Below are 11028 nucleotides of genomic sequence, written 5' to 3'. Positions count from 1 at the left end.
TTAATTGAAATGCATTCCAGGTGACTACCTCATGAAGCTGGTTGAGAGAATGCCAAGCCTGTACAAAGCTGTCATCAAGGCAAATGGTGGCTACTTATTCTACAATGTAGAAAATAGTAAAAATAAAGAATAACCCTTGAATGAGTAGGTGTGTCCAAACTTTTGACTGGTACTGTATATATTTAAACATAAAATAATAATCACCAAAGTAGTGCACTGACCCTTTACTAGTCCTTTATTAGCAGACCGAGATAGCCATCTGTGGCGCCTTTGACAAATAAATATTATCACCCCCACACCGGAAAAATATAACGGCACCCCCACCCCCAAACTACTTCCTGCGGCTATGGTCAAAGGGTATGAATACTTTCTGAAGTCAATGTAATTCCACTTTGATATTATGAGTTATTGTGTGCAGGCCAGTGACACAAAATCTCAATTTAATCAATTTTAAATTCAGTCTGTAACACAACAAAGTGTGAGAAAAGTAAAGGGGTGTGAATACTTTCTGAAGGTAATGTATGTAACTACAGCTGATAGACCCGAATGGACCCGACCACGGCTCTGCATGGCCTAGAGCAGTGGTCACCAACCGATCTCCATGGAATTCCTAGTCAATCACAAAACATTTCTGTAAAAACCCCAACGATAAAGCCTTGGTTCCTATTTTTATTTTTTTTGCACTGTTGTCACTTGGTAGACTTGATTCAGCAGCCCAAGTGCCAGAAAGGCAAAGTGTTACCATTTTGAACCATTTCATGTGTCTGAAGGTAGAACTTCGCCTACCCAGCAAAGAGCAAATCAAGTGCAGTTATAGGCCTACCACTGGCCAATCACATAGCTCAGATCACTGTATCTACACAGTTTGCTCCATAGACTGTAAAATTAAGCCTCGAATGCACAGCAAAGTTGATGTGAGATTTCAAAACTTTTAAAACAATGACTAGAGAGAGAGACTCGACAAATACAGCGAAGGGACAGTGTCGGTGATTCGGGTGAGAGGCAGCTTCACCGCTGCTCCCTCCCTTCCCTCAGACTGACCATCAGATGCAGGAAATCAGTCCAGAAATATAATTGCAAAATGGTCTGAAAAGAACAACATTGGAAAGGCAATTTAAGCTTAGCCAATATGCATTGATTATGTATTGGGCCTATCGCCTACTGCACAAACCTCATTGCTACATAACTGTTTTTAATTGGTTAATATTGCATAGGCTTACGTTTGTAAAACAAATCTGAGCGGTAGGTCTCGGCTTGCATTTTGACTCAAAATGGTCTCGCTTTGGATAAAAGCTTGATTTAGAATTGGTTGGGGTTGGTGACCACTGGTTGGTGACCACTGGCCTGTAGCATATTTATTTTATGCTAATAAGGTGAATTTATTGACATATAAAGACCTATTCATTAACCAGAAGAGCAACTTGGCTGATAAARWTTTTTTTTGTCACTCGGGTCCAATCTTTTTTATTTTACCTTTATTTAACTAGGCAAGTCAGTTAAGAACAAATTCTTATTTTCAATGACAGCCCATTGGGTTAACTGCCTTGTTCAGAGGCAGAACGGCAGATTTTGACCTTGTCAGCTCGGGGATTCGATCTTGCAACCTTTTGGTTACCAGTCCAATGCTCTAACCACTAGGCTACGTGCCGCCCAAATGGGTCTGGTCTAGACCCAGACCCGTTTGGGTACGGGTCTAGGTCCCCCTTTTAAATAATGATCGGGTCCGTCCGGGTCTGATTGTCCTCAGGTCCGTTCGGGTCCGGATCCGAGAATACCTCTACTTGGAAGACAAGCCATGCACAGCAAAGAGCTGAGAGACCTCCAAGGAGGCCATGTTATACTATCCATGTCATGCTATCACCCATCAATTGAAATCCAGTATTCACATGATGAGGTCTCTCCATCCACCCCCACCCCAATCTCGCCAAGGGGCCCATGCTAAAATGGACAGAGAACAATATGCTCTCAGGCTTGGTAGCTGCCCAGTCTCTAAGGAAAGTAGTCCCGGTGAGTTAAGTGCCAGCATAGAACAGCGCCACCTACTGTTCTCATAGCACTCTGACATTGGGCAAGTGCAAAGGCACTGTGTTAGTACTGAGGCACTGTATACATCCGACCCTCTGCAGGGGAGGGCGCCAGTTGTAGCTAGTCCTAACGCATGCATTCACGCTCAACTAGAGGGCGCCTCCTGTTGGTTCAATCTGGTAATTGCAGATCGAGCTTGTTTACCCCAATCCCCCAGGCATAGAATTTGACAGACGTTGAAGAACGACCGAGACCAAAATCTGAGGCCTGTCTTGCACGGTAAGAGAGACTTGATTACCACACAGTAATTTAGTTTTATAAGTCTCGACTCATTTTGATATCACAATTAGCTTTTTATGCTAATCAAACATATGTCACTTCCGCCCTTTCAATTGCGCCATTTTGGATAGGGCAGTTTATAGTCTAGGATGGGTGTATTGTCTTTATAGGGAAGAGATGGGTATGCATTATTATCAGTAAACAGTCACAGAGTTTACACCGTTTTGGATGAGGGGTAACTACGTCGTAATATTTAAAACAACGCTACTTTATCTTTTCCTGCAATGGGCATTTTCGATGTTTATCTAGCTAAATGAGTTCCAGCGGCACTTCATCCCCGGCATCCGAGAAGGATACTCTGTGTCGGATAGTGAGAGGAGTCGAGCTCACTCACGGTGTGGTGTGACCGCTTGGAGAGTAGACGGCAAGGCGGTTTTCCCGGCTGCTTATTTGGAGGAATAGGAGGGGACGTGAGAGTGCCCAACGATTTGTCTCACCGTTTCTCGTAATTGAAATCATTTACACCAACGGGACCACCGTATTTCAAACCAGGTAAACTCGTCACACTCCGCTTTTCATACAACCTCGCTAGCTAGGAGGGTTAACTACGATGATGCGTTGCCGCTATTCGTTCCTCGCTAAGGTCGGCGAACAATGTAGACTTAAGCTTTATGTATTGATGATAACAAATTAAACAGTATTACGTGGAGTGTTATGATACCGTATATCATAAGTTGTCGGTGACATTGTGCCACTTTTGGCCAGCTAAACTTGGGCACCGAGTAGCGCTCAAAATCAGCACCTACTGAAGAGCTCGTGCGGGGCTCCTTTCTAGTACTCATGTAGCAGCTGCTAGCTCGCTGTGTTTTACTTGCGCTTCCCTTTGTGGTGGGTGATTAGCTACTGAGAGGAAGCAATCAGCTATCTTTCTGGTAACAGTATTACCAAGTCAGACGTTATTAAGGTGTAGAACCATGAGGCATGATTCACGTAATAGCTAATCGTGTAAGAAATAATTGTATCCTCTTTCATTGGTCGACCAGATAGCCATCCATATACGATATTCATCATTGACTTCAATCAAAGCCATCATTTAGCCAAATTGAAGGAGGGAGACGATAGCTCGTAACCTACTCTAACGTCACTCTCCTAGTTAATAGACACATTTGACCTTTATCAAATGTAATGGTATTTTRCCCCCATTATTTAAAATATAACTGAACCCGGTGTTATAATCTAGCTGGCAGCTAACTGGTACGTTAGTCAGACTCATTCAGCAACTTGCCTACAGCGTGTGTATAGGTGACAAGGAGTTGTGATCTGCAGGTCGCACATTTGATTTTGAATGTTGTAACACAAGTGACGTCAGATTGCTAAGTAGTCTCACCTCACGTTATTCACCTCACAATTATCATAATGGGTATCTGATATGTTGCCAGCAACTTTTATAAGGTGTCAACATAGTCTTCGAGGTTGGTTTTATACTGGTACTCTGTTGATTTAACCATATGTTCCCATGGTCCCTGTGTGAGGGCCATCAGGAGAAACAATGTGGTGATCCTGATTGAACCTTTTGGTCATTTAGATAGGTGTTCTACTTAAATGCCAACTCCCTTCCTTTTGGTGTGTGTATGGTCATAGGTAACAATTTGCTAAAAGAGGGTATGACTGATACAATCAACTTTTATTTTTGTAAACAATGTGAGTTTGGAGGATCTTATGGTGACCAGAGGGAATGTCGTCATTGTTGCTTTGAGGACAGAACACACTGAAAGATTTTTTTTTAGATAGTCTATATTTMACCCATTAGGCCTATCTCCCTTTGTGCTATCCTCCTCTTCCTCTCCTCCTCTTCCTCTCGCCTCAGCTGTAGAGAGTGGCTATTCTCTGCCAGCTACCCACCCAGCCCCCACTCCCCTCCCCCCKAAAAATACACTGCAGACATATTGTAAATGTTGGGCTCTGCTGCTGACTCAATAGGAGGCGCCATTCCGTGATTGCAGAGAGGCTGCAAAAAGGGGGCAGGCAGAGCAATGGAAGCCTTACATAATGGAGGCGGAGCTGTCCTCTAGCGCCATCTACAAGCGATGGGAGAAAGCATAGGAGGGAGTAAGCCCAGCCAGCAAGGCAGACAGACAGCCAGCCAGACGGCATTCAGCTCAGCAGCACTGTACCATAGTTGCATCTTCTGGAACATACAACTAGAGCTATGACATCACTGGATAGGGGAAGAGTGTTTGGTCTCATGCTGCTTGTCACTAAAGCATCTAGTCCTATCTGACCTTTGACCTGAGTAGAGAATCCATTCTGCAGTGTTTTGATTGTTTACCGTTGACTGGAATATAAAACAAACCAATCAGTCCAGACAGACATAAAGATGGTGGTAGGGTCATTATGGATAGACATGATGAGTAATGCTGCTGAGGAAAACCATTGATGGTTTTATGAGGAAAGGTGACTGACAGACAGCTGGTTCTCTTGTGGCCTTTTCCCCCCCATAGATGCACTAGTCACTCCAGTGATTATGTTAATGTAACTCTAGTGTAATTCTTTGGGGGGGGGGGGGGGGTGTTTCGGTCACCCAGGATAACACTAAGGTTTTTGTGTTGGGTCTGCGGAACTCTGCTCTCTACAACAATGCTTAGTACATATGTTGACCTACCTGACCTCACCTATTAGTCACACCTGTGTCCCTCCCTTCTCCAAGTGGCCAGTATGTTCCAGCTCCCGGTCAACAACCTGGGCAGCTTACGGAAAGCCAGAAGAAATGTCAAGCGGGTTCTGGGAGACATCGGCCTGGAGTTTTGTAAAGACCATATTGAGGTGAGCAGCACATGGAGTTCTATTATCTGTGAATGAGCATCATTCCTTTGACCATACTGGTTTTTCAAACATGAAGAAGTAATAGCTCATTAAACAATCAGTCATTGTTTCAGCCATCAACACAGGAGTTGTCAAATTTCTCATGTTTATGATGTCTATCACTTTGTCAGTTTGATGTTATATTAAACCCAGTCCACAACCATAATAACATTCCCAAAGGTTGTGGCCTTTATAACCCCTCCTAGCAAATCACCTCTGTCTGACTTGATTTTTATTGATGTATATATTAATTGTGATTGTAATTCTCTCCCCTTAGGACTACAAAGACTATGTCCCTAATGAGTTCTACATCAAGCACACCACCTGGGATGATGTGTGTATGTGGGATCCTTCACTGACCAAAGCCCAGGTGAGTGGCTCACTGGAACCCACTGTTCATTGTATTGTTATTGTGTCTGCTTATTTTCAATAAATTATGTATTTACATTTGATAAACATCAACAACTGACTTGCCGCTGTCGTCTTATTTTCCCCTTGTTTCCCAGGACTACAGATCAAAGCCTTTCTGTTGTTCCGGCTGCCCCTTCTCCTCCAAGTTCTTCTCAGCGTACAAGAGCCACTTCCGCAATGTCCACAGTGAGGACTTCGAGAGCCGCATCCTGCTTAACTGCCCCTACTGCACCTACAATGGGAACAAAAAGACCCTGGAGACGCACATCAAGCTGTTCCACATGCCCAACAACGTGGTGCGACAGGGCCCCGGAGGCATGCAGGGGCTGAAGGATGGCATGCAGCTGGGCAAGAGGCCTGGAGAGAGCATCGAGCAGGCGGTGTACTACTGCAAGAAGTGTACCTACAGGGACCCGCTTTACAACGTGGTGCGCAAGCACATCTACAGAGAACACTTTCAGCATGTGGCCGCACCCTACCTGATTAAGCCTGGGGAAAAGACCACACCTAACGGTGCTGCAGCAGGTGCGGGCACAGGGAACACAGACAGCAGCAGCAACACCAATGTCAATGCTAACAGCAACACCATCCACTGCAAGCGCTGCCTCTTTGTGCTACGCACCTATGAGGCACTCGTGCAGCATGTTATTGAGGACCACGAGCGCATTGGTTACCAGGTGACTGCCATGATTGGTCACACAAACGTGGTGGTGCCACGGGTCAAGCCTGTCATCATGGTATCCCCCAAGCCGGGGGAAAAGACGGTCATTGGTGTAGGACCCAAAGGTCAGCTGGTGACCACCATAGTGGGGGGAGTCCGCTCCCTTCCCACCCAGCAGCTCAGCAGGATCGTCATCCCAAAGTCAGGCCTAAGCTCAACGGGACTCCTGTCTGGGTCTCACCTGAAGCAGGGGGCTTTTGGGTTAAAGAGCGGGACAACTCAGTCCTTCTCTATAGGCGGGCAGCAGGTGAGAATCACTCTACCCGGCAACGCACAGGTCTCTGTGCCCCAGCATTCGCAGGCTGCCAAACAGAACCTCCCTGGTGGCTTGCGGAGCCCCATAGTGGTGAGTTCCTCCTCGTCTACACTCAAGCCCACCCAGCTGAACTCCCGGGTCCAGGCAGCTGCCACCACGGTGGCCTCAGTCACGGCCAAGGGGAAGGGAGGCACTTCAGTCCTGGGCACGTCTTACACCCAGAAGTGGAAGATCTGCACTATCTGCAACGAGCTGTTCCCTGAGAATGTGTACAGCTCGCACTTTGAGAAGGAGCACAAGGCGGAGAAGGTCCCTGCAGTAGCCAACTACATCATGAAGATCCACAACTTCACCAGCAAGTGTCTGTACTGCAACCGCTACCTGCCCAGCGACACACTCCTCAACCACATGCTGATCCACGGCCTGTCCTGCCCGCACTGCCGCGCCACCTTCAACGACGTGGAGAAAATTGTGGCACACATGCGACAGTCCCACCCGGACGAGACGGTGGGGCCGCGCACTGACTCCCCTCTGACTTTTGACCTCACTCTGCAGCAGGGCAACCCCAAGAATGTCCAGCTGATTGTCACCACCTACAACATGAGAGACGCACCAGAGGAGTCAGTGGCCTTCCATGCCCAGAGTGCCTCCTCTTCCACACAAACTGGCAAGAGGACAGTGCCCAGCCAACCCCCAAAGATGCCCTCTGAATCCGAAGATGGTTCGCCTCCCAAGAGTGCACCTCAGGCGGCCGTGCCATACAAGAAAGACGTGGGCAAGACTCTGTGCCCGCTGTGCTTCTCCATCCTCAAGGGCCCCATCTCTGATGCACTGGCACACCACTTGAGAGAGAGGCACCAGGTTATCCAAACAGTGCACCCAGTGGAGAAAAAACTCACCTACAAATGTATCCACTGCTTGGGTGTGTACACAAGCAACATGACTGCCTCCACCATCACACTGCACCTGGTGCACTGCCGTGGTGTGGGAAAGACCCAGAACGGGCAAGACAACAGGCCTGCACCCTCTCCCAGGGTCTCCCAGGCTCAGGGCACTGCCCTCAAACGGGCTGGCTTTGAGAACTGTGACCCTAACGACCCAAAGCGCCGTAAGCTGCTGCCTGGAGAGCATGAGGGCTCTGCGGCTTTTGTAGAGAACCCAGACGATCCTGTCAACCTGGTCCTTGACCCCAAAGGCCACGAGGATGAGTCGTACGAGGCGCGGAAAGCCTTCCTGACGCAGTACTTTAACCGTGAACCCTACCCAATGCGTAGGGAGGTGGAGAAGCTAGCCGCCAGTCTGTGGTTGTGGAAGTCTGACATCTCCAGCCACTTCACCAACCGCAGGAGGATATGCACGCGGGACTGTGAGACCCAGAAGGCCAAGGTGTTGCTCGGCTTCAACATGCGGGAGGTCAGTCGGCTCAGCCACGAACTGACCTTTGACCCTGAGTGCTTGTCTGAGGGCAAAGAAAGTGGAGAGGCATTAGAGAGGCGGACGTCTAGGACGTGTATTGGGCGGTCTGAGCAGGCCATCCTGCGCGTAGAGAGAGCTGCGGATAACGATGGTACTACACTCCAGGAGGGTACGCCAGCAGGGTCTGACAGTGGGGCCAGTGCCACCACCCAGCCCAACGGTGGTGCCAAGAGTGACCAAAACAAGATAATCAAAAGCACCTTAAAACAGAGAGGGCCACAGTATCTCTCAGAGCCCATCGCTATTGACTCAGACAGCAATGAGGATGAAACGGATGATGGTGACGAAGAGGATGATGAAACTGGAGTAGTAGAACTGAATTCCACGGGTAATGACAGGCTGGCTACAGAGGGAGAGGTGTCAGGGACAGGAGCCCACTCCAGCTCAGACCTAGAGGGTATGGAGGATGGGTTAGAGGAGGATGAGGAGGAYGAAGAGGGTCATGTTGAGAATGGATATGGCTCCTCGGCGTTGCCGGAGAGACAGGTTAAAGGGAAGGAAGCTATTGCCAAACTGGGACACTCGGAAAGTGGAAAAACAAGTGTCCAACTCGGCAAGCAGCAGGTCTGACTAATGGACACGCACACATCAACAAATAACACGCACACAGATAAGTTACTAACATTTGATCCATGCCAACAACTCTGCCTCACCAGAACTCTAGAGCTGGAAATGGTCAATGGTGACATGAGGGACAACAAGGGGAGAGTGTTAAGGAGAGCTTCCCTTTTCACTTCAACAAGCCATCCAATGGCGTTTGGTCAAGTCAAAAGCCAATTGAAGCTGCTCTGCAGTGAGAAGTAGTTWGGAGTGACATAAGATTTGTGAACAAAGATTAAACTTTTCCTCCAGGGGGAAAAAAAAGAAAACACTGAAGATGCACCAAACGATAGGAAATGGGTTGCCTTCTATTTACTTTACTACAAAATTCAAATAAGTACTTATTCTTGTCCAATTGGCCACAAGTTACAGTGTGGCAAAAACATTTGAGTCATTACGAGTTACTAGGTTTGAAGTAAAACTAGACTATCCCAAATGTTTCATGTAGTCATGCAGGAATAGCTCATGTATATTTGTACAGTCTTTTAGACATGTTTGGAGAGAAGTTGCTGTAGATCTACTCATACAATATTAGCTATTCTTTCTGTATACAAGCTAGCCTCGTATGTTCTACATTGGTTCGCTAGACGATAGATGTCGCTTTGGTGGCTGGTATTTTCTGTATGTTTTTGTTTATTTTTTTAATAAAACCATTACATTTTTGCTAAATAATATATCTATATATAAATGCAAATTTAAATGAACATAATCGATTGCTTTAGTTTTTTGGTCTTTGCTGACGATTGATTGATTGTACTTTTTTATTTGCAGTAATAACTTTGGTTCTATTGAAAAAAACTGTTTCTCATCTTTATCCTCCCATTTYGTTAGAGTAAAGGGGCATTTCAACTGTTCTCTGTAGCCCTGTGTTTGTAGTCTAGATTGTACTTGCTTTGTCTCTTTTCATGTACCTACCTTTTACTTATTTTCCCCCCGAGAATGGATGTTTGCTGTCGCCTGTGAAACTGAGAGAGCATTTGCTATTAATTACTTTTCTGTGGGTTTTAATTTGTGATCTTCAATTTGTGTATTTGTTTTTGTTTTACATTTTTCACTTATGAACAATAAAGTGCTATATTGTGCTTCTCACAGTTCTCCTAATCTTGCCCCCCCCCCRCATTTCCTTTGTCTTATTCTCTTTCATGTGACACACCCCTTTACGGAGACTATTTTCTGTTTCAAGAAGAAGCACCACAAGTTAGGTGTTCCAAATGAAACCCACAAGCAGGACAGTCACTGGTGGTGACATCCTGTTATCGCAGGTATTTATAGAGAATCTTAAACAAGGTTTAGGTGTGTAATATATGGGGTTCCAATGCTTTGTGAATTGTTTTATTTCACCTGGAACAGAATCCACATGTTGGCTATGTGAGCTATGCTAGTCTGTGAAAGTGACTGGAGAATGATGTATCTGAACTAAATGCACAAATTGGTGAGATGTTGATGAGAAGTCAACAGTTGGGCTCAGAAGAGAATGCATGTATTAGGCTAACCCATTGCTGAGGCGCACCATCTACTCCTATGTGTATCAATCAGGTGCCAAACCAAAACACAGTGACTGAATCCTATTGACTACCTTTGTTTGATTGTGTTGTCGTGATCATTTAAATATGAGGAAATCATTATGTTACAAATGCGGGGGTGTATTGTGCTTATGTTCCATACCATAGATAGTCTGATAGTCTCTAGCCTCCTGGTAAGAATGATATAAAATGGAGGGAAATTGCCCCTCTGCGAGAGCGCATCCTCCCCCTTGCTGGCTTGCTCAGTGTTGCTATGCTGGTATGAGGAGAGGGAGGGAGTGGCAGGGGGAGGCTGAAGTGAGGCGGGGGAGGCTGGAAGAGAGGCCTAGCAGACTGGGGGACGTGGAGGCCTCATCTGCAGTGCTGTGAGCAGCAGGAGCGCTAAGCAGATTGAGGGGGAAGGGAGACTGAGCGAGAGAGGGGGGAGGAAGGGAGACTAAACGAGAGGGGGAGGGGAGAAAGGGAGGCAGGCGAGGGGGGAAGGGAAGGGTGTGAGAAAGGGAGGGAGACAGGCGAGAAGGAAGGTGAGGAATGAAGAGGGAGGGAGGGAGAAAAAGAGAGGGAGGGGAGAATGGGAGTGAAGGGGGAGCAGAGAACGGAAGGGAGACTGGGAGGGAGGGGGAGGGGAAGGGAGTAAGGCGGTGAGGAAATGGAGCTATGACTGGCGCCCCCTGGAGTTAAGAGACCAGCTTTTGTCTCTGTAATGTCTCTAGTGTTAGACAGCACTGCAAGCATTGAGACAAGTGCATCAAAGGTTAGGGACAGTCAGCAGAGGTATTTTTGACGTTAAAGCATAGGGCAAAAATGCCACAGGGGATGGGGGGACATGTACCCCCAATATTCAGAACAGGTCGATTTKTTTAAGATAAAAAAAT

General features: G+C 46.8%; 1 protein-coding gene across 2 annotated transcripts; it reads left to right on the top strand.

Moving 5' to 3' along the window:
* Positions 1 to 2194: 2194 nt before the first annotated feature.
* On the top strand, positions 2195 to 9731 carry adnpb (activity-dependent neuroprotector homeobox b). Of its 2 annotated transcripts, none has more exons than XM_023991052.2 (4): positions 2195 to 2304; positions 5012 to 5127; positions 5444 to 5536; positions 5673 to 9731. In XM_023991052.2, the coding sequence occupies exons 2-4, from the start codon at positions 5020 to 5022 to the stop codon at positions 8598 to 8600; spliced, it is 3129 nt and encodes a 1042-aa protein (XP_023846820.1). In that variant the 5' UTR covers positions 2195 to 2304; positions 5012 to 5019; the 3' UTR covers positions 8601 to 9731. The 2 variants fall into 2 exon arrangements, with proteins under 2 accessions (XP_023846820.1, XP_023846818.1); XM_023991050.2 differs by lacking the exon at positions 2195 to 2304 and adding an exon at positions 2385 to 2856.
* The last annotated feature ends 1297 nt before the right edge of the window (positions 9732 to 11028 follow it).

The sequence above is a fragment of the Salvelinus sp. IW2-2015 genome, linkage group LG7, assembly GCF_002910315.2.
Source record: "Salvelinus sp. IW2-2015 linkage group LG7, ASM291031v2, whole genome shotgun sequence".
Lineage (NCBI taxonomy): Eukaryota > Metazoa > Chordata > Actinopteri > Salmoniformes > Salmonidae > Salvelinus > Salvelinus sp. IW2-2015.
This window is presented reverse-complemented; position numbering and strand designations above follow the sequence as displayed.